The sequence below is a fragment of the Nymphalis io genome, chromosome 28 (genome assembly GCF_905147045.1).
Source record: "Nymphalis io chromosome 28, ilAglIoxx1.1, whole genome shotgun sequence".
In the NCBI taxonomy this organism is placed as follows: domain Eukaryota; kingdom Metazoa; phylum Arthropoda; class Insecta; order Lepidoptera; family Nymphalidae; genus Nymphalis; species Nymphalis io.
This window is the reverse complement of record NC_065915.1, coordinates 1650258-1676001: the sequence shown is the minus strand read 5'-3', so window position 1 is coordinate 1676001 and position 25744 is coordinate 1650258. Positions and strand designations below refer to the sequence as shown.

Below are 25744 nucleotides of genomic sequence, written 5' to 3'. Positions count from 1 at the left end.
TTCATTCGAATTGACTTTTACAAGTGTTTATGAAGCAAGCGCTACCACCGGTTCGGAATGTGGATTCCACCAAGAAGAACCGGCAAGAAACTCAGTAGATACTCTCTTTATTTTACAAAAATACAATACGTATTGAATGATTACATACACTTAGTTCCTGCACGAGATCCAGCAATCATTGAAGCCACGCATTTTTGTCAGACATATATCCAGTAACAGAGGCAGGCTTTACTAATAAGATTATTTTTATAGCTAATTGCCCGGAAGAGCCGAGATGGCAGAGGTTAGAGCGCGTGAATCTTAACCGATGATCGTGGGTTCAAACCTGAGCAAGCACCACTGAATTTTCATGTGCTTAATTTGTGATTATAATTCATCTCGTGGAAAAAATCATCGTGAGGAAAAGCTGCATGTGTCAAATTTCACTGAAATTCTGCAACATGTGTATTCCGCCAACCCGCATTGGAGCAGCGTAGTGGAATAAGCTCAAAACATTCTCTACTATTACTATAATTAATTGAAGCCTTTTAAAGAGAAGAGAAGAGAAGAATTTTAGTGGCAACTCAAGTATAGACTGCAATTGCGTACAAGCCCCAAAAACGATAGACGAAAGCTTGGAATGATTATTTTATTTTTATTTCTAGTATCATATCGTTGTATGTCTTTTCTTTGTGTAATGATTTATATTGTTAAATATTTTATATTATACAAATCATATATAAAAATACATACATATATACCTTTATATAACGGACAACTATTACGGAAAAGGACGCTTATGCATGCAATTTAATATTCAGAAAAACCTGTTCTTTGCAATCAAGAACAATATAATTTCCATATTATAATATCGTTTTATATATAAATATCTACCTTCTTATCTCGTATATGAAATAAGCTTCTATTGGGTAGGTCTTTGAATAAGGTCTTCACGAATATGCCTTCTGGTGGCGACATTCTTTTGTTCACAGTTCTCATTTCACAGATAAAACTTTTGTTTGTGATAAATATTTATGTAAGAAACTTCACACTAAGAAAACTTAAATAAAATTTTTTAACATATTTTAAAATGAACACTTTCGTGTATTGGATTCACAAAATGAATGCTACACATTTTTTCATAAGAATGTTTAGTTTGTATGATAAAGAATTATACATATATAAAAATCAAGATTGATATAAAGTATTGTCCGTTTGTTTATCTGATAATATATAATTAAATATTAATATATAAAAAATAATTAAATATTATTATTTTTTTTAATTCAAAATGAAATATTTTCATTTTCCTAAAATTTAAACAAAAAAAACCTCTTTCTGTTTTAGTGGGCGTGTTATAAAATTGTATTAACATAAGTTTATTATTTATATATAATTTTATAATTTTAGTTTATTTTATCTTTTACTGCACTGAATGTAACGTTTGTGTTGGCAGCATATGTACAAGGCGTAGACTGAAAAGCAGCCTAGCTGAGACTACGACCTTTTCACCGAATTATCAAACATCACATTGTTACTCTTTTTTATGGTTTTGTACCTTAATTTTCTTTTTGGTGAATAAAGTTATTTTATTATTATTATTTTATAAAACGATGTATAAATTATATTCGAGCAAGTTTTGCGATGTCATTAAACAAATACTAAAATTTATGAAGGCCATTTTTTAAGGTGATTGGGAGTTTATTCCACCACGCTGATCCAATATGGGTTGGTGGATACATGTGTCCAAATTTCATCTAATACATGAAGGTTTCACAAAGATTCCCTTTTAAGCGCGAAGTGAAATAGAAATACAAATTGAACACATAAAACAGTGGTGATTGTTTCGGTTGAAATTAAAAGTTTCATCAAAATTGTTTCATTATTTTAACAACGACAACGCTTATTATATGAGTGTAGATGGCGCATTGGTTAGAACGCGTGAATCCTAAGCGGTTACCTTGAGTTTAAGTCCAGGCAAGCACTACTAAATTTTCATGTGCTTAATTTGTGTTTATAATTAATATCGTTCTAGGTGAAGGAAAACATCGTGAGGAAACCTGCATGTGTCTAATTTCACTAAATTTCTACCACACGTGTATCACCAATCCGCATTGGAGCAGCGTGGTGGAATAAGCTCCAACAAACCTCATCAAAGGGACAGTCCTTTGCCCAGCAGTGGGACATATATTTACAACAAATCATTGATAAATATACCAACAAGTAATGAAAGGAGTAAGAACTATATCTTATCCATAGCAAACTATATCTCATATCAAGATAAGTTCTAGATAAAAGAGAGTAAGCTGTTAGTTCTTGTAATGCTGCTTCCAGACATTTGTGCAAATAATGGCTTCACAAGAATGTCTCAAATATTCGTTTATGTTTATGCAAATGTACTGAAAACAGTCAATTATTATATCGTTTATAGAATGCTGAAATTTGGATTGAAGGTTTAATTTAGTCATTATCATGTCCTCTTGACCGATTTCAGCCACGACGGATAATTTCAAGAGAGATAACTGCACAGGACATATTATAGTGCACAAGTGTGCAAACTCAGGTGAACTCTCTATTCCCTAACTCATAATCTCTCCCTCGCAGAGTTCAGAACTTCCAGAGTCCGGGCTACTATTGAGAATGTTCGACAGAAAAAATCAATAATTTTTTACTGGCCCGACCTGGTGAACCCAAGACTCGGAACCTGCGGCATCATATCTAACCACTAGACCAACGAGGCAGTTAAATAGACAAACAGAATATCAAACTATTAAAAAGCTACAAATAATAATTTACAAGTTTTTTGATCTATTGAAAGCTAAATATAAAATTATATATTAGCGAATGACAATATCATTTGAACATATCTTCCACATGTCTGGAACCGGCTCTATATAATAAAAATATTATCTCTACAAACATGTCCGACTTACATTATAATGTGTCATTTCAATGCCGACATATTTATTTAAGTATTATGAAACAAACATATTATAATAATATAATTTATTTGGATCATAATTGTCAAGTAGAAAAAAAAAATTAGCCATTACGACATTATAAATTAAAAAAATATACACCGTTCGTAACTCAACTCAACTTATCAGTTAAAATGACAACTATAACATATTCTAATCAAGGACTACAGACAAACAAACAACTTCGACCTTGTATTGACGCGACGGTCGGAATCTTGAATTGAATGAGTTAGTGTTTTTTTTTTTATAGAATAGGAAGGCTGACGAGCATATGGGCCACCTGATGGTAAATGGTCACCAATGCCCATAGACATTGGTATTGTAAGAAATTTTACCATCGCTTACATCACCAATGCGCCACCAACCTTGGGAACTAAGATGTTATGTCCCTCGTGCCTGTAGTTACACTGGCTCAGTCATCCTTCAAACCACACAACGATACCAAGTACTGCTGTTTGTAGTAGAATATCTGATGAGTGAGTGGTACCTACCCAGACGAGCTTGCACAAAGCTCTACCACCAGTAGTAGTGTAGTGAGTGTGTGTGTTGTGACCTGTGTTCGCGCACACACTCGTGCACTATAATATCTCCCGTGTAGTTGGCTAATCTTTCTCGAGATTGTGCCTACCTGTACTACATTCATTTATTATTGCACGTTAGTATTTTTGATTAGTATAATGTTTGTATAATGTTTCCTGCATGCTAACGCGCTCAAGAGTCACTGCTAACTTCGCCTCTAACGCACGTGTATTCTTAAATTTGTTTTTAAATAATCCGATATAAATATATATATATATATATATGCCGAGATGGCCTAGTGGTTAGAAGGTGTGAATCTTAACCAATGATCGTGGGTTCAAACCCGGGCAAGCACCACTGAATTTTCATGTGCTTAATTTGTGTTTATAATTCATCTCGTGCTTGACGGTGAAGGAAAACATCGTGAGGAAACCTGCATGTGTCTAATTTCATTGAAATTATGCCACATGTGTATTCTACCAACCCGCATTGGAGCAGCGTGGTGGAATAAGCTCCAAACCTTCTCCTCAAAAGGGAGAGGAGGCCTTAGCCCAGCAGTGGGACATTAATAGGCTGTTACTGATATTTATATATAATAACATATAATAACATATATATATATATCAGTAACAGCCTATTAATGTCCCACTGCTGGACTAAGGCCTCCTCTCCCTGTTGAGGAGAAGGTTTGGAGCTTATTCCACCACGCTATATATATATATATATATATATATATCTATATATATATATATATCGGAGTACTTGTTTTTTTATTTGACACTTACAACAACGAACAATAAGCAAATTATAAATAAAGATATATTAATCACGAACTGATTGTACTGCATACAGCAGAGATATTGGCAAATCGTATATATAGTATGTAAATTTAATGTTATTTTATTTTCACTTCTCCTATTAAAATTAGCCATATTTAAAACCCCAACTAGGCTTAAGCGAATCAATATTAGAATTACACTTAAATTATTAATAATATTATACTAAAACGATTGACATATAACTTTCATATGAAAACGATATAAATACAGAGAAAATAACACTTGTAAAACAAAATTCGATCGTACTTTTATTATTGTCTGCTAGCACTTATGCCACCATTAAATGCGATCATGATTGGTCAATTGTTATTTATAATTTTAATGTTTACATATTAAACGCTTTAATGTAAATAATCGTTATTTATACAAAAAAATCCATTTGTATGTAAAATATCCTTCTGTTATATAAAACATTATAAATGTGAAAGTAACTCTGTGTGTCTGTTACGCTTTCTATGCTAAAATAATGAACCGATTTTGATAAAATTGAAGCAAGTTTGAACCCCAAGAATAGACTACTTTTTTACTTGGAACACCCTCTCCCTACTCCCTAACACGCGGGTGAAGCCGCGGGCGAATAGTACTGCAATAAAGTTAAAGTCCAAAATAGTTGTAATCACTAAGCAACCATTACACAATACTAAGGAACTCACCTGATGCGTGAGAACGTTCTTCAACTGTATACATTCGTCGCGACGTCTGTCCAACTCCTCTTGCATGGCACTCAATTGTTCTAGAATAAATTAATATTTAAAAAAAAACTAAAAATAGTCTAGGATTTTCACAATATGGCTTGTATTCGCCATATTTGATATTTGATGACGAAAAGCTCTGTAAATAAGTATTATTTTTCTATGGCAATAATTTCTCACCGACAATCTCGCGCGACGTCTGCGAAGTGTCAGCGGAGCGCAACCTCTCCAAATGCTCCCTCAACTTTTTGTTCTCTATCTCCAGCTCCTCAACCCTGAACCTGTCGGTGTCCGGGTTCGATGGCGGTGACGTCATACGGTCTGAAATATGACAAACGTGAGCACTGGCTAAAAATACAAAATTAACAGCCTGTATATGTCCCACTGCTGGGCTAACATCTTTGCAGAGGTGAGTCCATTTGACGTTATTTTGCGTTATTGAGGGTTGATCTATATTGGCCTAGCCAAGGTTTTATTTTTGAGTTTGGGAGACGGTTAAAAGCGTAATCTTCATTACAATTATCACTAAGTTAAATATTTTTCATTAAAAGTAAATAGTAAAAATTAATGGTATTCCATGGCAGCAATATAGTCTGTACTCAAACACATACGTAAAAAAGTGTAAAAATATGGTAAAGGGATTGATAGAGACAAAATATATGTGACAGAGTATATCTTACTCATAAGTCTCTCCTCCAAGTCCGCAGCTCGCTTCGCGGTGCGGGACAGTTCGCTCTGCAACACGGATATCCTGTTCTGCATACGAAGGACGAGACCAGCGTCTGCCATCTGTGAAAGAAAGCCATTCACTAACCGTCCAACTACAACGCAGTTACTTCGCAGGTCAGTAACATTGATAACACCAGTGGTAATTTTTTTAACAAATATTCAAGTGAAACAGTTTTATATTGAAACACTTTGACTTTAACATATTTCTTAAATCCTAATAATTATTATGAATCCCCACTTATATTACACTACCCAAAAATTATTTTCAAATGTTTTATTTTAATATTTAATGTTTCACAATGAACTGAATTTTAAGGACTTTTTATCATTTTAAATTTGGAACATAAGTTTTTAACTAAATAAAAAAATGAAAGAGGGTTATGTATGAGCCGGCACCCCATCAATACCATCAGCTCACAGCATCTTAAGAACCTTTATGGTGGCAAATCTATAGGCAAAAGCATACCAAAATCTTCTGGTGCTTTATTTAGTAGAGCGTTTGGGTGGGTTAAAGTGAAGAGAGTCTCACCGGGGCGGGCCCGTTGTGCGAGCCGGCGGACCAGTTGACGGCCTCCAGCGCGGGCCGGGACGACTCCACCGAGCGCACCGAGCCGTAGCCGAAGTCCTGCGGGGTTACCAGTTATTTAAGCGCAAGGATAATGCCATTCGGCACAGGTAATTAAATCTTACAGTTATTTTCAAAATATCAATCAATGTTTTCAAAAGTTTAGTTAAGCTGAAGGAGTCGGGAACTTGCTATCTTTACACGAGTAAGTTATTGAAGATCACTTATATCGATTTTTAAGCAAAATACTAAAGCTTTTAGTATAATATCCAAGATAAATTATACTCAAGTACTATGTTTAGCTAATTCAATGTTAAACAATTTTTTTATATATATTTCTACTATATTACAAACGTTGCTTAGCGGCTGTTAGTTAAACAATGATTTATCTCTTTCTATCATCATTGACATGACATTCGAAAGAAGAAGACGCATTGTGTAACTGAGCATCCACTAAACAATGTTTATAAGGGCGTTTCTGTTTAGTGTAAGCGTTTGTTATCAATCTAATAGTTATAAATCTAAAAGTTGAAGAGTAATAGATTAGCGTGGTATGGAAGATGAGATGGCCTAGTGGTTAGAACGCGTGAATCCTTACCGATGATCGTGGGTTCAAACCCGGGCAAGCACCACTGAATATTCATGTGCTTAATTTGTGTTTATATTTCATCTCGTGCTTGACGGTGAAGGAAAACATCGTGAGGAAACCTGAATTTGTTTAGACAAATTCATTCTATCAACCCGCATTGGAGCAGCGTGGTAGAATAAGCTCCAAACCTTCTCCTCAAAATGGAGAGGAGGCCTTAGCCCAGCAGTGGGATATTAACAGGCTGTTACTGTTACTGTGGTATGGACATGTGATGACTGTAAAATGCTTGATAACACCAACCACTATCACTAGATATACACACCAAGCAATGACACTTGTACGCACGCTACGCCAGTCGAACATCGAATTCCCCCACTCCGCCCCTTGTATACTACAATGACCACGGATGAAAAGCATGTTACTAGAACGGTGATGAGTATGACGAGCCGGTTGGCGTGGTTGGTGGATACCTGCCTTTCACGCCGAAGGTTATGGGTTCGATTCCCACCCAGGACAGACATTTGTGTGCATGAACATGTCTGTTTGTCCTGAGTCTGGGTGTAATTATCTATATAAGTATGTATTTATAAAAGAAAAGTAGTATATGTAGTATATCAGTTGTCTGGTTTCCATAGCACAAGCTTGTACAAGCTTAATTTGGGATCAAATGGCCGTGTGTAAAAAATGTCCCAGGATATTTATTATTTTTATTATTATTAATGTTGATGGATATAGGATAGGGGGGAGGCCGAAGAAAGTGTGAATATTGCGTAAGAAAGGATATTAGTATGAAAGGGGTAAGTACTGAGATGACGAGTGAGAGAGAGAAAGGGAAGGAAAATACATGTTGAGCCAACATCACGTAGTTGGATAAGGACAGGAAGAAGAAGAATTGTTACCAATCTAATACCTATATAAAAAATTAAAAACTTACATCCTCCACTGTTATCTCTTGCTGCGAATTTGTACTGGCATCGGATAATGATCTTCTATGTTCTTTGGGAACTGGAGCTCTGACAAAAAAAAACATTTCACAATCTCCTAATTTATGACTATTCTTAAACACAAATTAAATCATAAACTTTGTTATTAATAGCAGATGTCTAGTAAAACGATGCTGTCTTCTTCTTTCGAATGTCAAATCAATAATGACAGAAAGAGTATAACTAAACATTCACAAAGCAAAGTTTATAAAAAAGGCTGTAAATATTTAACATGTAAAACTTTATACAGAAAGATTCCCATCATACTAATATTATTTGAATAAAATAGCCTACTTGGGATTGATAATGATTATCCTTCAGTTTCGAAAACTTTAGTCAAAGTCAGATTAACTATTTTAAGGTTTTAGTCTGAACGCTGATTGGTCGCCTATTACGTCACCATTTAGAATTCTATTCCTATGATAAGAGGAGTTAGAATAAACAACTCAACTCGACATGTTTACATATTCATATATTTATATACCTTGCGATTTACTAATAGTGCAGCTAAAAGTATATTATAAACTACAAGCGGTTCTTTATTAATATATCTTTATTTATAACGCAACAATATTCAACTAAAATACTTATAAACATTTTAATTTAATATCAAAATAACCGATAGCAACTTCGCCGATATTCAAAACGAAATTTAAGAGTTCACGATGATTACCACAGATAATTAAAATTTAGATTCTCGACCAATGACGTCATCAAGGCGGTCGTTTCGAGGTCGAAATTTTGTTGGTTGTTTATTTATCTTTAGCGCTTTTAGCAATGGTGTGAACTATAGATTTTGAAAGACTGCCTCGTAGGTCTAGTGGCTAGATATAAGGCCGTAAGCTCCTAGATCCAAATCCCAGGTCACAATTCTATTGGGTTTTACTGTCGAAAATTCTCGGAAAGCACGTAAAGCCGTTGGTGCTGCGCCTGAACTCTTTCCGGTCGTGTCGGATTGCCGTCCCATCGGATTATGAGAGTTAGGGAATAGAGTGCACCTGTGTTTGCGCGCACACTCGTGCGCTATATCTCTTGAGATTGGCTGGTGTGGCCGAAATCGTTCCAGAGAAAATTATTATTAGTTGTTGTAATTACCGAGTAATTTGTGCATAATTTCAAACACTTACCTTTGAATAGAGTCGAATCGTTCTTGCAATTCATATTGAGATGATAATAATTTCTGTCGACTTTGTCTCTCCGATTCCAGTTCAAGACACAGCGCTTTCTTCTCGGCTTCATGTTGCTTATCGCGTTCTATAATATGTATAATATGTATGTATGTTTAAATAAACAGCCGCTAAGCAACTTTTATAAGGTCATTAATTATAAATCTATAACATATATATTATATAAATTGTACTTAGCAAATATAATGCAGGTTGTAATTATGATATATAATTAAAAAGTTTTTTTTTTTATATAGTATAGGTAGGCGGACGAGCATAAGGGCCATCTGATGATAAGTGATGACATTGGCATTGTAAGAAATGTTAACTATCGCTTATATCACCAATCCGCCACCACCCTTCGGAACTTAGATGTTGTGTTCATTGTGCCTGTAATGACATTGTCTCACTCACCCTTCAAACCGGAACAATACCAAGTACTGCTGTTTAACAGTAGAATATTTGATGAGTGCGTGGTACCTAACCAGACGAGCTTGCACAAAGCCCTACCACCAGTAAATAATAAATTCCGTAAATATTGTAAATATATATATATATATATATATATGTTGTTGTTCCAAAAAATATTGATTATATATAAGACGCTGCGATCATAGATTTAATATATATATATATATATATATATATATTTTAAATATTTTTTTAATATTTTAAATATTTTTTAAATATATATATATTAAATCTATGATCGCAGCGTCTTATATATAATCAACATTTTTTGCCCAAAGATATTTAAAAAGATATTTCTAACGGAAAATATATTTAAAATATTTTTTGCTTTGTTAATGCCGATATATACTAGCTACCCGTCCTGGCTTCGCACGGGAGGATGTAAATAATTCATGTCGTAATACATAATATACCTGTGTGTGGGCTCACGCCTGTAAAGCTCTCAATCGTCATGATTTTTTCCGAAATCTTCAATATTTATCGTTACATTTTAAATTAATAAATTATATACCAAAACTTTCCACATGAAACACACTGTCCAATGGTGAAAACCGTATAAAAATCCGTTCGGTATTTTTTTAGTTTATCACGGTCTCACAGACAAACGCGACGGCGAGACTTTGTTTCATAAAATGTAGTAAGTTACGTTATATATTATTTTATATATTCACGACGTGTTTATCGTAATTACCGCACTATTAAAACCCTCCTAACAAACGCAAAAATTAGTAAACAGATGGACCTTCATTACTCTTTCACGCATAAACTACTGAACCTATGTGGATGAAATGTTAAACATAACATCTGCCCCCTCCCCTCAAAAGTAGCCACGGGCAGAATCTAGTTTAATACAATTTGATATAATAAGATTTTAAACTCTGGGAATTGAATAAAGGGATTACGATGTTAAAAGTTAAAGCCTGTGAATGTCCCACCGCTAGACTAAGGCCTCCTATTCTTTTTTTAAGAGAAGGTTTGGAGCTTATTCCACTACGCTGCTCCACTACATGTTGGTGGAATACACATGTGGCAGAATTTCAGGGAAATTAGACACATGCAAGTTTACTCACGATGTTTTCCTTCACCGTCAAGCACGAGATGAATTATAAGCACAAATTAAGCACATGAAAATTCAGTGATCCGGAAATGAACCCACGATCATCGGTTAAGTTTCACGCGTTCTAACCACTAGGCCATCTCGGCTAATATTAAAAATGCAATAAAAACGAGAGAGCGGCCAGAGGTTACCCAAGAGCTTTAATATATATATATACTTAGATATAAGGAATTAGTTTTATAGTATGTATGTAAAATATAATTCTAAAGTATTTTAGTGTAGTTATAGTAATCGCGTTGTTAATTCAATTGTTCTGTTACTTTTTGTAAAATTGTATTAATAATGTGGAGCAAATATGAATTATGTTTTTAAGATAAAAGGAATATATAACCAAAGAAACGGACACACATGTCTTAGGAGAAATATAATAATAATTAATAAATATAAAATTAAACATCCTGGGGAATGATAAATATTTTTTTTTCTATCTCACATTTAAAAAACTAACGAAGGCGAATGAAAACAAAATGAATGTAAAATTAAATGATTTATACTAATATTATAAATACAAAAGTAACTTTGTCTATCTATTAGGATTAAAATCACTGAACCGATTTTGATGATATTTGGTGTGAAGCAAGCTTGAACCCCAAGAAAGGACTTAGGCTACTTCCTTAATCCGTATCCGTAACAGCCTGTGAATGTCCCATTGCTGGGCTAAGGTCTCCTGTCCCTTTTTTTAAGAGATGTTTTGGAGCTTATTCCAACACGCTGCTCCACTACAGATAGGTGGAATTCACATGTGGTAGAATTTCAGAGAAATTAGACACATGCAAGTTCCTCACGATGTTTTCCTTCACCGTCAAGCACGAGATGAATTGTAAACACAAATTAAGCACATAAAAATTTAGCGGAGCTTGCCCGAATTTGATATTAGGCTACTTATTTTATACTTAACACCTCACTACTTCTAAAATGCAGACGAAAAATAGTTTTATACGTAGGTCAATATTATTTGTAAAGTTTAACCTTTCCAAAACTGGGCGCGTGACTCGAACTCCTTAGACCACGGTTCAAGTCCATTGGTGTTTGTCACTTCATCCGCTTCCGCCACCATTGCATCCGGTGGCATCACCATTTTACATTAATTTTTAATAACAAAAAACTAACCGCCTTTATTTATTTATGATTATTGACACTCATTGTCACTTATGCTTATGAAAAAAATAATTTGAGACAGTTTAAAATAGGTTCTTCGAATATTAAAGATAATAAATCTTAAAAAAAAAGACACTATTTGAAATTCACGTGTCAACGATATTTAATATGAAAACATTCTGTAGTGAAACCGAATCGAATCATTTTTATTTTATTGTTTAATTATTTGTTTTTTTTTTTAATTAATCGTAAAATCACCAACGAATTTCCTTAAAAATATTAATTATGTATATATTTTTTAAATAATAAAGACTAAAAATCCATATGTAAACTAATTATCTCTTCCGTCAATCATGAAAACAGTTTATTATCTGTTATAGATAATATGTATCTAATCGTGTAAAACATATCAGTCCATTTGTACCCCCTTCCCCTTGGGCTCAAATAAGCAAAGTCTTGATAACGATTAAATTAAATGATAAAAGATAAATTGCAATTAACGTTCAGAAACAAAATTTGAAATTGTCCTAATCGTGATTTTTTATCTGTGGCAAGATGGCCAACATTAGGTAGCAGACAAATGTGAATGGTTAAAAAATGCCGCGTCTTCTTCTTTTGAATTTCAAATGAAATATTACTAAACCAATATACATAAAACTAATGACAGGAAATGCGGAGTGTCAGAGGATTTAGGCTATGTGAACTTGGCACCCGACTTTTGAAAATCGAATTTTTTCTGTTGATTGTAGTAAAATTTTTTTCGTTTGTAGTAGCTCTAAAAAAAATTGCATGACATCTAAAAAAACTCATCCCCCCGTTTTGTCGACACTCAAAATGAATAGTTGTTTCTTGAAGTGAATCGTTTGTAGTTGATTGTAGTAAAAATAATCGTTTGTAGTTAAAGCGAAAAAAAAATTAACTTTAAAACAAGTTTTTTTTTCTTTTACAAAACAAATACGAACGATAATGAGGTACACCAAGTTATTATAAACAAAATGACCGCTACTACAAACGCAGAGAAGTTACTACAAACGAAATTAACGCTATAAACATCAATCTTGGTTGATATTCAAATTTTCTTTGCAGTAAAACTATATTAGATCGATCCGGGATTCGAACGGTATAAATTATTTCTTTATTAAAATTTCATCAAAATCCGTTCAGTATTTTTTGCGTGAAAGAGTACCAAACATCCATCTATCCTCGTCTATAATATAAACTCACCCTCGATAGCCATTTCGTAATGTTCCTTATTACTTTTCAGCTCATTGGCCAATTTCTCACTCTCCGCTTCCCAAGCTTCTTTATTCTTCTTATACTTCTCTTCTATAGATCTCTTCTCTTCTATCAACTTCTTATTAGTCTCCTTCTCCGTCGCTATATCCACACGAAGCGTGTTCAGGAGATTGTCTTTACTTACAATATCAACTTTGAGAACCTTCGATTCCATCTCGACGAGTTTTAGTGCTTCAACTTTAGCTCTGTGAAAAGATGTAAGGTTATTAGTATAACCCACCAGCGTGGCATTCGGTTTGTCAAGAAAATCCTTCAAAATTTGTCATTTTAACGTACGAAATGCCCATTCAAATTATACGTAAATAATATTTAAATTGGTAGCAGTACTCTAAAAAAAACGGTTGTTTTGATTTTGGTAATTCGCAAATAGCCATATTAACTTAAAAATAGGTTTTGAAATTACAGACAGACACTTCGATTTTATTTATTTGCCATCAATCACATAATTGATGTATTGACCTATAAATTTTTTTGGACTTTGTGTAAGCTCATCTGGGTCGCTACCACCCACTCATCAGATATTCTACCGTCAAACAGCAATGCTTAGTACTGTTGCATTCTGATTTGAAGTGTGCGTCAGTGTTACTGCAGGCACATAACATCTGAGTTTTCAAAGTTGGTAGCGCATTTGCAATTTAAGATGATTAATATTTCTAACAGTGCTAATGTCAATGGGGAGTGGTGACCACTCCAGGCGGCTCATTTACCAGTCTAGTTACCTATTTGCAATAAATAAATAGACACAGAAATAGCGCGGTGAGACTCTTTGTCATCTACAGAATGGAACGTACTTGAGGTCTGCGATGGTGGCCTGCAGCGGCTCGATGCGTCGCGCCTGCCCCAGGGCGTCCTCGAGTCTCTGCTGCAGGCTGATGATCTTGTTCTCGAGCCCCTTGTTGAGCGTCTTGACGTGGTCCAGGCTGCGCGCCTCGATGCGCAGCCGCTTGTACTGCCGCCGCGCCAGCCAGCGCCGGATCTGCTCCGCGGGGGACACGAGTATTACGGCAAAATTAATGTTATTATTATCAAAATAACAATACCTATTATATTATTTCTCTCCTCTTCTTTTTGATTCTCATAAAGATTTTAAAAGCACAGCAAAAACTCATTATTCTTAGAACTTAACCATTACTTTGCTTTACGTTAAATATATCTTAATATATATCGTCCATTATTAAGAAAACTGTTGCCATTATATAAAAGTAATAGCTTATAATCTGGAAAATTTTAAAGGTACTGATTTATTTAATCAAATATATTAAAAAAACGTACATACAGCACTCATAAGTATAATAACATACCGCAGCTTGACATATTACGATCTGTCGCCTCTTCTTCTTCGCCTTCTGCCGCACGAGGTAGCCGCGCGCGTAGCGTTGTAATCCAATCGTCTAAAAATATAACGTTATGTGCTTTCATGCTATTTGTATATAACTTAGATATCAACACATATTTTAAATTGAATTGCCAGTTTTTATCCGGCTCGAAGGACCATAATCGGTTTTAAAACAAAATTGACACAAGTAGATTAACACTAAATGGGTTCTTACCACTTTAAGAATCTTCTTATTTTTATAGAGCTTTCTGGCCAGGTATCCCCTACAGCGCGCTTGCAACCCGATGGCCAGCTTCCGCAACCTTCTGTACTTGGTCCGCGCGAGCCACCCGCGAACATTCCTCTGGATCTTAATAGCGGCACGATTGCGTCGAATCTCCTGAACTTTTCTGTTGCGCCGAAAAATAAATATTAGCGGGAGCGTTCCACGGAAGCGAGTGTAACGTGTAGTGGGCCGGTGGAGCGCTCACCGGCGCACGAGGAAGGCGCGCGCGTGCGCCTGCAGGCCGCGCAGCGCGCGCGCCAGGCGGCGGTAGCGGCGCCGCGCCACGAACCCGCGCACGCAGCTCTGCACGCGCACGCAGTACAGGCGCTGCAGGTCCGCGCGCACCTTCTCCAGGAACGCCACCTGCCGGGGGAGGGCGTTGGCTAATATTGTTCTCTTATATTACCAGCAGTGTGTGTCCGGACGTTCGGTTTACCGAGCCCGTTTCATCTACTAAAGCTCCTTCCCGTCGGAGAGTTTTCGTACCTGTCCGGCCCTGAAGAATATCTTGGTCGCACCGAACTGATATTTGTCCGGATCCTTCACGTGTCGCTCGAGAACTATTGAGCACGTTTTCTTAATGTTCGCTCGATCGATTTCTTTGGACCGACAGAGCAGACGATACCTGTGTGACAAAGTTAGTTTTGAGAAGGTTTGCAATTTACTACTACACCGCTCCAAAACTGTTACGTTACATTCGGCATAGTTTCATTGGACACGTTATATATAACTAATAATTAAATATTTCAGCTGATAATATCGAATGGAAGCTCTTGGAACTGAAGTTGCATTCTAGTGAACTACAGATAAAGTTTTAATTTAATTCCCGCCAAATAAAAAGCAATTTTATTAATATATTTAATAATTTATATAGAAGCAAACCTTTGGAAAAAGTCTTGATAAAGCCATCTTGATGGAAAACCGGCTGATGATATCCTTATCGTTTCTAAGACACCACACGCTCTGAAAAAACAAACATTTTGTTATTCTTCCTAGCTATAATCCTCGCAACTCATACAAGCAGTATTGTGATCGGGGGGGCGGACCGCAGCTGGTGCACGGCGCGCGACGCGTCGAACTGGAAGGCCTGCTTCGTGTCGTTGGGCTTGATGCAGCGCACGTAGTGGGGGGTGGTGGCCGACAGCGTGCCCATGAGCGCCGACAGCGACGCCCGGAATTGCGCGCCCACCGTCGTCTTCTGGCCGGACGGCCGCCGGGCCGGCTGCGTCAGGCTGCCAAGCGCGGCGGGGGGGCGGCGGCGCGCGGGGGGCGGCAGCGTGGCCGTCTGCTCGCCGGGGTCGGCCAGCATGGCGCGCACCAGCCGGCAGCCGGCGCCGGACCGGATGCACTCCAGCTGCTCCTCCAGCACCGTGTCGCGGTTCTTCTCGAGGAAGCCGCCGCACTGGTACTCGACGTCGTCGGCGAAGTGCTTTATGATGAACGCTGTCGGGGAGAGCGGCCATTACGAAAACGGATAATGATTAGGAGGCCGACTTAAACTATTGTGTATCATATTACTCTAGTACTCTTAAAGTCAATTTCATTAAAGAAAGTTGAGATACTCTTTTTGTGGTTAGTTTGCTTTCACACAATATTAGTCTAAGTTATTAAGTGTAAAAAAATAATACCACGCATACAAACGGATCCTTTGGGAGAAGCAGGGCGGAACCCTCGGACGTGACTCACCGGCGTTGCCGAATCTAGGTTTGAGGAAGTGCGGGTACTTGGCGCACTTGTCGTGCAGCTTGGCCACGAAGCCGCGGTCGGAGCCCTGCGGCACGCGACACTCCTCGTCCAGGAGCGCCAGCACACCGAGCCGGTCCTCGATCAGGTTGATGCACGGCTGGTTGTCGTAGAAGTCGATCATCTTCCACGATATCTCTTCCTATTCGACCACCAATATTTATTTCATTAATATTTTTACTGTAGCAGCTTGAATTCAAATTATTGGAATTGTTTTTAAATAAGGAGAAAAGTGGTCACAAACGCACATAGACATCGGCACTGTACGAAACATTAACCAGCTCTTTATTTAACCTTGGGAATTAAGATGTTATGTCCCTTGTGCCTGTACTCACTGGCTCACTCACCCCTTGAACCGAAACACAAAAATGCTAAGAATAGCTGTTTCGCAGTATGATTCAGAGTGGCTTCCCAAACAGCATCATAGCCGCAAGAATGCTAGCAGCACTTTCCTTGTCCTTTAGTAAGTTTTTTTTTAAAGTTTACTTACAAAGTATGTACTATTTTTCTTTCCTATGCATGTTAAATTAGCCTATAAGTGAGGTACGCAATTTTTATATTTAAGTTAGTTAAGATAGTACTCTAGAATAAGTAACAAAATTGTAAACAGAGTCGGCTTCCTTCTTTATAAAAAAAAAAAACTCCACCTATATATGTAACATTATCTCATCGAGCATAATAACATTTTCGCTCTCTTTCTATCGTCCCATAAAACATTACCTTAATATATTCGTCCTGCTCCAACTTGAAGACGTGGGAGTTGAACTGCTGTTGTAACTTCTCGTTTGCGTAATTGATACAGAACTGCTCGAAGGAGTTTATCTCGAATGTCTCAAATCCGTAGATATCCAGTACACCTTTGAAGGTCAAGATACGTTATTTTGACGATAAATTTGTTATACAGTTTCGAATGAATACCAACATATTTGCGTCCTAATCGAGATAATATATAATTATTAAATACGCCTGGATAATTAATTTATAGTTAATTACAGTTTTAGAAGAACGATTAGAAGATTACCCTGGGACATTATTTTAAATATATTTTTTTTATATAAAATTGGTAATTGGATGAGAAAATGTGGCACTTGATGGTAAATAATCACCGCCGCCTCTGTAAGAAATATTAATCATTTCTTACTCAACAATGTGCCACTAACCTTAGGAATTAAGGTGTTATATCCCTTATGCCTGTAATTACACTGGTTCACTCACCCTTCCAACAGAACAGCAGAACAAGTTAATATACTCGTATGTATGTATGTACTGGTGGTAGAGCTTTGTGCAAGCTCGTCTGGGTAGGTACCACCCACTCATCAGATATTCTACCGCAAAACAGCAGTACTTGTTATTGTTGTGTTCCGGTTTGAAGGGTGAGTGAGCCAGTGTAATTACAGGCACAAGGGACATAAAATCTTAGTTCCCAAGGTTGGTGGCGCATTGGCTATATAAGCGATGGTTGACATTTCTTACAATGCCAATGTCTAAGAGCGTTTGGTGACCACTTACCATCAGGTGGCCCATATGCTCGTCCGCCTTCCTATTCTATAAAAAAAAAAAAAAAATGTATAATGCCATATATACAAATTTCACTGTTTGACATATGAGCGGAAAAAACGTGCATAGGTTTTGTGTATAGAAATACATGTTATGATTTTAGAGCCACGTGAAAGATTATTAAAGAAAAACAAAGTAATAAAATGTAACAAGGACATGACGTGTTTAGTTGTTAATATGACATTGCGTCTCTAACCGTGAAATTAAAATAAAAATCGTTTGAATTATTAAAACGATTTTCGACTTTATAACTCACCGATAAAATGCTTTTTCGCATGTCCTGTATCCAAAGCCCTGTTCACGGCCTGAACGAGCCACGCGAACAGCTCCCCGTAGAGCCGCTTCGCCAGCGCGTCCCTCGCGAAGATGGCCTTCCGAATGTCCATCCGGGACACGATGACCTCGTGCGCGGACGCGATCCGCCGGTGCGTCAGCCAGCGCGACAGCTCCGGCCGGGAGATGCCCAGCAGCGAGCACACCGACACCAGGTGCTCGTCTTCGGGCTGGAGGGGTTGCATTAATATAATAACGAGGCGGACTAAATGGGGCCCCCTGATTGTGAGCGGTTCCCGAGGTGCACAGACACTGCCGTTATATCAAAATAATTAGACATACCAAGCGCGTGTGACGTCACAATGGTTGACGCCTCTGTGACACAGCATTAGCACGTTAAGATTATGACGTCACAAAAAAATATCACGCGTATTCTAGTCACGTGATATTTCTTACATTATATTATTATTAACAAAATTTAATTTATAGTCTATTCGTCTTAAAAAACGTTAAGCCACGACAACTTTTTTTTCAAATGGATATTTTGCTGTTGGTCCAATTGACCTCGATATTAAGCCGGATTTTGGGCTAACTTAAGGGCTCAGAAAACGTGTCCTAAGGGCGCCTCCTGTGAAACCTAACCTCGGTTTAGGACACCATCGGCGTCGGGAAGGAAATATAGAGTTAGAAGAGTAGAGTTACTGACGTCGATGTAGGCGTCGTCGGCGTCCGCGTCGGGGTCGCAGGCCAGCCGCACGTTGCCGAGGTGCAGGATGGCCGCCAGCACCGTGAACATGTTCTGCTGCTCAGACTCCGACACGCCTACGAAACATACTACACTCAACAACCATTTTACGTCGCGTCCCACTGCTGGGATCGGATCGAAAGTTAAGCTTATTGAAACACACTGCATCAAAGCGGATTGATCAATCAAGAACACTTTTTAATGTATAATATAGCACAGCTATTATCAAATCGCATTGAATATGTTAATCTTAGGTTTGTTTATCTTTAATACTCCTACAAATGAAATGGACTATATATATCTAACACTAGTTACCTATAGCATTTACACAACCCCCCCCCCCGCCCCCAAACACACACACACATTACACACACACACACACACACATCACACATTCCTCTTTCATATAACATCTCTATACACATATATCGAATTGAAAAATTTAAATTGATACTTAATCGGAATCTTAAAAGATCGGGATGTTTGACATTCTAAGCTTTCATCCAGCAGTGGACGGCGGTAAGTTGAGATGACTTACCCAATATTGTGAGCGCATTCTTTGTGTCGTTGAATGCCTTTAAGTCGTCCACACCATCGATGTTGGGACACCCGCCTTGGTTAAGATAGTGGAATGAGTCCTGATGATCTGAGAAGCGTAAACAAGAATTATTGTTATTTGTTAACTAATTACTCAACTAATACGTATTATTATATTAAATAATAACAATATAATAATATTTCTAAGAACTTCCACACTTCTGGTGACCGAAGAGCTGACGCTTATTTAGCTCAAAGGCCGAGTCTAGCGGTGCAGAGAGACAATAGTGCCAGAGTCTTGGGTACAATACCACAGGGCAATCTTTTAAACGGCGTGTTTTCGTTTTAAATTTGTAATGTGTATTTTGTTCTTTTTATTTTAATTTAGTATTTTATAAAAATGTCTGTATATATTTAAGCGATGTACTATCATGAATATATTATTTAATACTAATACTCAAAATTGGTTAATATACTTAGCTATTCGTTTAGCTAATTACTTGGGAAATATATCGTAGTGTGAAAGACACGAGTGGAAAGTTAAGACGCAGAAGCATCAGATTTACGTGCTGTCTCAGTCACGGGCTGAGAACTGAGGATTTCTCGACATGAAAACTGAACACCTCTTGCCACTAGTACTAAAACTGCAGCCGTTTAAACAAAAATATACAAACAATAAATATTTTCTGGTATTACCTGGGATGTTCTACCACCAATCGGCAATGAAGGTATTATTGTGTTCCGGTTTGAAGGGTTAATCGGTGTCACTACAGGCACAAGGGATGTAACATTTTAGTACCAATAATTGGTGGTGCATTGGCTATGTAAGGGATGGTTAACATTTCTTACTGTGTCCATCAGGTGACCTATTTATCCCAATTCGCGTGAAAAAAAAAATGAAAAGAGTTACGAATACATATAACATAAGGAAAAGAGCAAGTACTTACCTAATTTTAATTCCGGTAAATAATGTGATGCGGAGCACAATTGGTAGAATATATGGTAGTTCCGTTCCCCCGGACTCTGGTATACGACCCTTGACTTTTCCAGGAGATATGTGCGCATGCTCGCACCGGATATCCGATATTGGTGGTCGAAGTGTATCTCGATGAATTTGCCGAAGCGGGAGGAATTGTCGTTACGTGTTGTCTTTGCGTTACCTATTGCCTAAATAATAAATTTCGAAATTTATCATTGCAGTATTAATAACGGTCTTTTCAATAGACCGTGGTGTTTTGAGTAGACCAGATCCGAATAAATACTAATTACATAGGCGGATGGATAATGCAATAAACAAATAGAAAAATGAACGGTCTACTCAGTAGACCAAATTTTATTTTAATTTTTTTTTTTAAGTAACTCAATTCAGATAGAAAATCATATAGACACAAACCTCCATGATAGGACTGGAAGCAAGGACTTTCCTCTCAACTTGAGTTTCACTGGCATTTCCACCAACAGCAGCAAAGTAGCGCATCGCGTATTTCGCTGATACTGTCTTTCCAGCGCCCGACTCGCCGCTGACTATATAACATATACATAAAATCGATATGTATCGATACTAACATTATAAAGATGAAAAGTTTGTTTTTAGTGCACTAATCTAAAAATCATTTGAAAAAAATTTGCGTTAGATATCCCATTTATTGAGATAATAGACTATGTTATCGTATATTTTTTTTTAAATATAAAAAACTATATATTATATTAAGGTGTTGATTTTTTTTTCCTTTTGTGCATGATGTGTTCTTTAAAGAATTGTGACATTTAGAATAGTTTTTTTTTTTTTTTTATATTATTTTAATCAGTGTATACATTGACGAAGAACCAAATATGCCAATGCCACAGGAAAATCTTTTAGACGGCGTGTTTTTGCTATAAATTTGTAATGTGTATTTTGTTTTTTTTTTTTTTTTTACTTTTGTCTTATATTTAAGGAATTGATGTGAAAATCATGCTTTAGTCCTGTCAAAAAAAATCTACCAAAAAAAAAAAAAAAACAACGCGGGTGAAACCGCAAAGATTAGCTAATATTGTAATATAGCCTATAAACTAACTTTCATATATTTTTAGTAAGACTCGCGTACTTATGACATGGTACATGGAACGCCTTCGCACTGAGACACAGCAGTTTTTCACGTCAATATGACATATAGTATTTACTGATGTAACTAATAATTGTAGACAAAGCAATTTATCTAATAAGTAGCTAATACACCCGGCTTCGCACGGGGAGATAAGAAGAAAAATGTATTTTGAATATGATTTGCATAATATCCGTTCTTAGTGAGCGTCTACGTTGGGGAGTAACTGTAACAAATTTCTTACCGATAATACTCTGGTCCCTCCGTTCCCTTTCAAGTTTCGTATAGGCCTCCTCTGACACCGCAAAGATATGGGGGTCCAAGTCCCCCATGGACTGACCACGGTATGCCATAATTGTTTCATCGCCTGTAGAAAATATATCATCTAATAATTTTACGAATATCACTCATGTATATTGTGATGTAGCGTAGATGTATCTCGGTTTCGCACTAGTAGATAAAAAATATTTATATCGTAATACATATAAATCTATTTGAATCAATTTGAATAAAACCTTTATTAATTGAACACCTAAGCCTTTATCATTAATCACTTCGTCCATTGGTGAAAACTATACGAAAATCCGTTTGGTAGTTTTTGAGTTTATCGCGGTCAAACAGATAAACACTCGGGAACATTTTATAATATGTACACATGTTATTTTCTTTATGTAAACAAGAACGTGATATCTCCTTGATGACTCAATGTATTGTGAATTGAATCTGTGTTTATAATTCATCTTGTGCGCGGTTGAAGGAAAACATCGTCAGGAAGCCTGTATGTGTCAATTAAAATACTGGCATATAAATCGACTAACTCCTAGTAGCCTGATGTAATAAGTTAAAAACCTTCTCCATGAGAGAAACATTTTTGCCCAAGTGTACATTTACAGGATATTTCGTCATCATCATCATTCTTTTCTATCGTCGTCTACTGCTGGACACAGGCCTCTCTAATGGCATGCCATTGAGCTTGATCTTCAGCTCTCCATCCGCTTACAGAATGTTTAGTAAGCAATAAAGCTTAGTGGATAAGAATTCAGCCGGTATGTGCAGTGTGCACACTGAAGCAGGGAAGATGATCCCACGGAAGCCAATCAAATCAGGTTTCACAATACCTTTAGAACACTGTACCAAATTCAGACTTTCATTAACAACCGACCCGCTTTAGAGACCTATCTCGAGGCAGTCTTCGATATACCAAATGTCTTTCACTGGTATCTAAGTTATATAGTGGTGACCGAACTGGTGGTATCAACACATTGATTTTGACAATCAATAAGCATGAGTTGATTATTTATTATTATTATTAAATAAACTATATAATAAAATAAAGATTATATTAACTTGTCTAGTTGCCTACCGTAAATTGGTAAATCGTAGTAAGGATTGATAGCGACAAGTACGATCCCACAATACGTGTAGATGGCATTGCGATCACAAAATCTGTAACAAAATATATTATATATTGCTTGAGATAATGGTCTACTGATGAGACCACGGTCTACTGAAAAGACCGCGACTCAAGTCAAATAACTGATATGAATACTAAGAAATTAATTAATTACGGCCTCACTTATAAAATTACTGCATACTTATCGGATGTTTATTAAACACTGATTACGCTCTTTCTGTCCTTATAGATTTTACATAAGAAAGAAAAAGACGCAGCATTGTTTAACTAATCACTCGCTAAGCAATGTTTATATGTAAGGCAGTTTATATAATATAATGGAAATCTACATCAACAGCGAATAACAAAGACTACATTTTGTCCCCGTATTCCTAAGGCAACGGGAACTACGCTGGGGAAAGAGCGGGCGAAACGTTAGTATTCTGTATAAATGGTATTGAATAATAATCTTATGTATAGTGTAAACTAGCATATTGTTTGAACAGATGTTCTCATCTGGTAAAATAGTATTGACAAGATAAATTTCAATATAACAGCAGTTAATAAACCCTTAAATTTTATTAGTTTATAACAAGAACCAAATTTTATTTTATACTAGTTTTCGGCCACGGTTTCGCCCTCATCCCCCTCCCCCAACGCCCCATCTCACTCCTCCCTCTAACACGCGATGTTAGAGGGAGGAGAGAGATGAAGAGTTTTAAAAAATATCTATGTCCTTCCTTGGGGTTGAGGTTTGTCGTGAAAGCGTAACAGATAGACAAAGTTACTTTCGCATTTATAATATTCGTCTAGATAAAACTAAGATAGATTTAACGGCTTCTATAACAATACTATTATATTAAAATTTGGATTTAAACTCATTATTTTATTATATATCTTAATATTAAAATATATAGACGAGCTGGTTGGCGTAGTTGGTAGATACTTGCCTTTCACGCCGAAGGTTGTGGGTTCGATTCCCACCCAGGACAGACATTTGTGTGCATGAACATGTCTGTTTGTCCTGAGTCTGGGTGTAATTATCTATATAAGTATGTATTTACAAAAGAAAAGTAGTATATGTAGTATATCAGTTGTCTGGTTTCCATAGCACAAGCTTTGTATAAGCTTAATTTGGGATCAGATGGCCGTGTGTGAAAAAATGTCCCGGGATATTATTATTATTATTATTATAGGTTTATATTATATATGTAACAGTGTTTAAAATCTGTACTCATAGTTGGCGTCCCACAAGGGACACATTTAGGTCAATATCTCTTTTTAATGTTTATAAATGGCATAACATTTTCAACAGGTGTTTTTTTATGTTATCGGTAGGGAACGGGCAAATGGCCACCTGATGTTAAGTGACACTCATAGACATTGGCGATGTAACTAACCATTCCTTACATCGCCACTGCACCACCAACCGAACGAAAGACAACGAAGACGTTATGTCCCTTGTGCCTGTAGTTACTGGCTCACTAACCCTTCAAACCGGAACACAACAATACCAAGTACTGCTGTTTTGTGGTAGAATATCTGTGGGTGGTACCTACCCAGACGAGCTTGCACAAAGCTCTACCAAGCAAAAGTAGTTAGTATTTGATTTATTTTGATTAAAATTAAAATTCTTAATATTGAAATGAAATAAAATCAAATTAGTTTTTTGAATCGCACTTGCGTCGTGTTAACTTGTTTTTTTTTTCATTATTTAATATAGCTAAAGATTCATTTAATTTTACTTTTGTTATACAATTATATTCAAGGACAAGCACGACCTTCAGTAATGAAGTATACGAAGAAGAAGAAGAATACAATTTTATAACAATGAAGAATACATTTTTCAAAAAACTGTCATCAACTTCCAAAAAACTGTCATCGACTGTCAAAAAACTGTCATCAACTGTCAAAAAACTGTCATCAACTGTCAAAAAACTGTCATCGACTGTCAAAAAACTGTCATCGACTGTCAAAAAACTGTCATCAACTGTCAAAAAACTGTCATTCTTCTCTATAAAAAACTATGTACAGACGTACTAACCTAACTTTTAGGTTGTGTAGCACAGCCGGTTCGTGTAGATACGACAGCGATGTGAGATCGTTTTGTCCGATCAACAATGATGGATTCCGTAGTGGCGGTAACTTCGTTTCGTCTGCGATCTAAAATAAAAACACACTTAACATTTTAATATCAAAATATGATTGTACATAATAACTTATATATATTTTAATTGTAAATAGTAATAATAATAAATGGCTAAGTATTTCTTACATATAATTTAATTTAATTCAGTAAGTCGAGAAATCCAAATATATTATGATGAGCGTAATCTTATTTTATGTTAGTTGTTTGGGATTTGACATCTCATCATTAAACAATACTCACTTTAATCTGTCGAATTTCTCCAGTCTGGTCTATCTTCACGATGAGGACACCGGAACGGTAATCGCTGGTCACGGTTGCGCCCTCCCACACGTATAGAGGATGCTCCACCCATATACGGGCATCCTATAATATTAAAAATGTTTTAAAGCGCATGCAAATTAGTTGAGTCGAAAACGTTACTTATAGACAAATGTACACATCAAATTCGAAATTAATATTTAACTCTTATCCCATATAGTGATTTTAGAAATACGAGCAAGTCTTTAAGTAAATAATAAATAATAATAAACCTATATATATATTTAATTTAACAATGATAAATAAAATTTAACCTCAAAAATAAGGAAAATCATAAAATAAAATAGTAGACGGGTATTCATGATAAGGCTGGAACGGACTAG

At 36.4% G+C, this 25744-nt stretch overlaps 1 protein-coding gene across 3 annotated transcripts in view; it reads right to left on the bottom strand.

The window, feature by feature from the left end:
- The window catches only part of LOC126779049 (unconventional myosin-Va), a 56129-nt gene that overhangs the window by 21510 nt on the left and 8875 nt on the right, over positions 1-25744 (bottom strand). For all 3 annotated transcript variants that reach the window (XM_050502820.1, XM_050502821.1, XM_050502822.1), the window contains exons 2-26: positions 25344-25466; positions 24999-25117; positions 22925-23007; positions 21806-21928; positions 20871-21001; positions 20425-20644; positions 19479-19586; positions 18902-19017; positions 18179-18425; positions 17086-17222; positions 16309-16507; positions 15669-16065; positions 15505-15585; positions 15109-15247; positions 14828-14985; positions 14572-14746; positions 14323-14412; positions 13813-13997; positions 12950-13206; positions 9001-9127; positions 7825-7903; positions 6266-6361; positions 5688-5796; positions 5188-5328; positions 4969-5048 (exon numbers count right to left, since the gene is read on the bottom strand). In XM_050502820.1, coding sequence (XP_050358777.1) covers positions 4969-5048; positions 5188-5328; positions 5688-5796; positions 6266-6361; positions 7825-7903; positions 9001-9127; positions 12950-13206; positions 13813-13997; positions 14323-14412; positions 14572-14746; positions 14828-14985; positions 15109-15247; positions 15505-15585; positions 15669-16065; positions 16309-16507; positions 17086-17222; positions 18179-18425; positions 18902-19017; positions 19479-19586; positions 20425-20644; positions 20871-21001; positions 21806-21928; positions 22925-23007; positions 24999-25117; positions 25344-25466 — 3720 coding nt within the window. The remainder of the gene's footprint in view (positions 1-4968; positions 5049-5187; positions 5329-5687; positions 5797-6265; positions 6362-7824; positions 7904-9000; positions 9128-12949; positions 13207-13812; positions 13998-14322; positions 14413-14571; positions 14747-14827; positions 14986-15108; positions 15248-15504; positions 15586-15668; positions 16066-16308; positions 16508-17085; positions 17223-18178; positions 18426-18901; positions 19018-19478; positions 19587-20424; positions 20645-20870; positions 21002-21805; positions 21929-22924; positions 23008-24998; positions 25118-25343; positions 25467-25744) is intronic.